At 35.5% G+C, this 4,070-nt stretch overlaps 1 protein-coding gene across 1 annotated transcript; it reads left to right on the top strand.

Annotated features, from left to right (window-relative positions):
* Window positions 1–907: 907 nt before the first annotated feature.
* On the top strand, window positions 908–3,754 carry LOC106875827 (D-aminoacyl-tRNA deacylase 2). Its single transcript, XM_014924113.2, has 2 exons — window positions 908–1,307; window positions 3,343–3,754. The coding sequence occupies exons 1-2, from the start codon at window positions 1,172–1,174 to the stop codon at window positions 3,723–3,725; spliced, it is 519 nt and encodes a 172-aa protein (XP_014779599.1). The 5' UTR covers window positions 908–1,171; the 3' UTR covers window positions 3,726–3,754.
* The last annotated feature ends 316 nt before the right edge of the window (window positions 3,755–4,070 follow it).

The raw sequence follows: 4,070 nt of genomic DNA on the forward strand, positions 1-4,070 counted from the left end.
CGAATCAAGCATCGACACTTGACAACATACACAATAATCAAATCCAAAGCACAACAGAATATATGAATCATTCTCAGCAGTCAGAACAAAGCGTGAACACAATACCTCAAATAATCCTTTCTACTGGAAGCACAAGGCCTCCGATTAAGGGGAAGGGATTAAGTCGATTACATCGACCTGAATGCGTAACTGGTGATTATTAAGTCGACCCCGTCGGAATTTGAACTCAGAACGTAATGACAGACGAAATACCGCTAAGCTTTTCGCCCAGCGTGCTAACTATTCTGTCTTTTCGCCGCCTATAATACATCAAGTAATAATAGAGCACTGTATTTGCCAATTGTACGTAGAATGGAGTATAAGCCATTTGAAAAACTTTCGCTGACAATGTTGCAATTAACTGCAATTAATCGATATGATAGCAATCAATTATGTAAACGGCAGTACGACTCTAATCAATTAATTGGACCAATATATTGCAATTAATTTTTACAACCTCTGTTTCGAACGTGTCAAACGCCACAGGTTGGAAGAGATAGTTCACTGTCGAGTTCCGATACTTCAGGGTTTTGTTCCGTTCGGCTACGGAATCAGTGACCTTCTGATTTACTGCAGTATCCAGGATGTGGGAGGGAGCAAAAGAGTCGCAGACTGTGACATCCCCAATGCGGCACCTACCTCTAACCCTGAGAGGGGGCAGAGGTTCTCCGGTAATTTGCTTTCGTTTAAATAAATATCGGAATGTTTAAAGACATCTTATAAAATGACAATGTTCTAGAAGAAAAAAAAATTGTAATGCAAAGAACTAATATTTAGCGCGCTTATAACTTGATGAAGTTCCGCGCTGAATATCGTTCAAGAAAGAACAAGATTCAATGTGAAAAGACATTTGCAAGTTTTAGAGAGTTACCCTGGCCAAGGGGAACTACTCTCGACTCGCTGGTTTTGTTTCGGCAACGTCAACCTCTTCTGATAAAAACATTAGATAAGGTCTTCTTTATCATCAGCTTACTCACACCATCATCATCATCATCATCATCTACTATTATATATACATACATATACATACATATATATATACACACACACATATGTGTGTAATTTTATTTAAACTTAAGATACTTAAGAACGACAGATATTTCGTTTATATTTGTTGAAACAATCGAACAAAATGTCTTCTGAGACGAAATCCAAGTCAGAATCGTCCAACTGTGTCAAAGCCCGGTCCATGTTACAGCAATGCCTGTCGGCGAGGTTGCTGGTCCAGCCGAAAACTGATGACAAAGATGCAGAATTTGTTGAAATAGGTAACTACCACCCATTTATTGTATTTTATTGTTTAGCCTCATATCAGCGTTAATATAGCAGGGTTATGATGAAAGATATTCCATCAAACCATGACCATCCCATCTATATCTGGGATTAACATAAATGAAGGTGGCCCTCTATATTTTTTTTAATAGTAAGGATATTGAAAGAGATTTGACTGCTGTTTCTAGCAAGCTGAACAAACAGGCTCACGCACACATACACTTGGTTGTCGTTTTTTTCTTTTGGTGGTTGTTTATTAGAGAATCTCTTGATTCCATTATTAAGAAATCAAAGAACAAAATCAGAAGAAACTAGCTGTGGCCTATGTAAAAAAATATTTTTTGGAAAAAGCAAAAAAAAAAAAACCCCAATTTCTCTCAAACGAAGGGTCAGTCCTATATTGTTAGATTGCTATTCTACAGACTTAGTCAAACTCTGAATTTTCATTCCATTGCAAAGTGTTTTCTTTCCTTGCTACATCTGTTAAAAATCTTTGTCGTTAGTTTAACTTCTCGTTTATTTTTTTCTTGCTATTGTTTTATTTTCTTCAGTTTCTCTGAAACTAAAATATTATCTGGACACCTGAGCCGAGCCTCATATGATCAAAATTAAGCTGCCAGCGGTTCCTAATGTATTTTATCAAGGAACCCTTACATAATTTTAATAAGACTTTAAAAGAATTAATTATTAACTAAAAAAAAACTTCCAAAAACTATATAAAACAAGGGAAGCCTTCGACTGTTTCTGTAAACACAGGGTGTGCGTATTATTTACCTTTGCTATATATATATATATATATATATATATATATATATATATATATATATATATACACACACTATTATTTATAACTTTATATACTCCGAGTTCCACGATTAAAAACAGTTATTTTCACAACCCCCTTAGAGAAGTACTTTGCTAAGTTAAAAACGAATAGAAGGCTCTTTACAGTTTCGATTATTTAAGGAAACTTCCTTTCACTTTGTTGCTAAATCTATCGATGTTACAGTGAAGTAAATCGGAACAATAAACTTATTAGAAATAGAAAAATCTCCCTCGGAGATTGACTATGTTGGGCATGGCTAGAATACTTTTTGAGCAAAATTCAAGTCACTTTTTCTGTTGGTAAATGTCCTTGCTTCACAAGAGCTAAAGTGTCATTGACCTGTAAAGATGGGAGAGTCACAGTTTCAATTATAGGTCTTGCTCAGAGTTGACTTAGAACTAAAGTACTCTATCAACATTATATGAACTAAAGACTGACGTTTTTAAGTGGCCACTCAATCTGGTAGAAATAGCCATCAGGTCTCCCTCAGATCACAACTTACTATCTTAATCAAGGAGTGATACATTAGATATTGTAAGTATAGATAGCTGTGGAGACACTGTGAAAATAAGATGGCATGGTTGCAGTTGGATTACTTTTTATCATAAGTAAGATCAGGTTAAACTTAGTGGATTGCAAAATTTAAAGCTGGAGAGTTTAGCTTGGAAGATGACAGTTGCAGTGGAAGTCCCTCACAAACTATCAGAAAGGAATTGCTTGAACCAGTATTCTGTTTGTGATATGCTTTTTAAACGGAATGAAAGCATCTTTTTTTTTTTTTTTTTTTTTTTTTTTTTTTGAAACAACTTTTGACTAAAGATAAAAAATGGATTGTGTACGAAAACGTAGTGCGCAAAATATCTTGGAATTTGCATAAGGATCCCCCAAACAGCAACCAAAGATGGATATCCATGGGATCATAAAAGCATTATTTATTATGAGCTTCTCCCACAAAACCAGACCTTTAATTTTAATGTGTACTGTTGTCAGCTGGCTTATGTTTGTATGTGTAATATCTGTCTGTCTGTTTTTCTCTCTCTCTGCATGTAGTTCTCCACTGCCAAATATGTATGTGTACACACACACACACACACATATATATATATATATATATATATATATATATATATATATATAAATGTGTGTATGTGTGTGTATAGCTAATCAAATTATGTCTGTTAATACATTTGTCTTTCTCTGTTCAGGTCGTGGCCTTATAGCATATGTGTGCTTCATGAAAGGATCCAATGAAGAATTGGTTGACCGCATGGTGAAATCAGTTCTAAATGTGAGACTGAGTGAAAACGAGGCTGGGAAGCTTGTGTCAATTATGGACCTTCCAGGAGACGTGTTGATCATTCCACAAGCGACTCTGGGAGGAAGCATGAAAGGCAAATGTATGCAATACCACAAGAATATTGCCAAAGATGAAGGACAGTTGCTTTACACTCGTTTTGTCAATATATGCCGGAACACAGTACAGAAGCAGAACCAAGAATGCACAGTTCAGAATGGTACTTATGGTAACCGGCAAGTTTTAAGCACTGTAACAAATGGACCATTCTCTCATTTTCTTGAATTTTCTTGATTAAAATTAATATTATTTGAAACCTGTAACATTATTGTTAATTTCTTTTTCTCACACACTCCTTCTCTTCTACATTACTCCAACTGGGCCAGTGAGAGGGATGTGTCCTATATGGTGTTTCAATGTGGTAGAAGTAGCAACCAAAATCTCTCTTATATCATCCACATCTTTAATCCTGTCACTCCATGTTCCCATTATAACAGGAATAGCTTAAACGCCATCTCTGCTAAATTCACAATAAAACAGTGGTGAAAAAGAAGATACAACTGATTCTGTCCATCAGTTTGCCTGCAATTGTTACTCTTGTGTTGTGTATGCACCTATTTATCTTTTTTGCTCAGGAGC

The sequence above is a fragment of the Octopus bimaculoides genome, chromosome 23 (assembly GCF_001194135.2).
Source record: "Octopus bimaculoides isolate UCB-OBI-ISO-001 chromosome 23, ASM119413v2, whole genome shotgun sequence".
Classification (NCBI taxonomy): domain Eukaryota; kingdom Metazoa; phylum Mollusca; class Cephalopoda; order Octopoda; family Octopodidae; genus Octopus; species Octopus bimaculoides.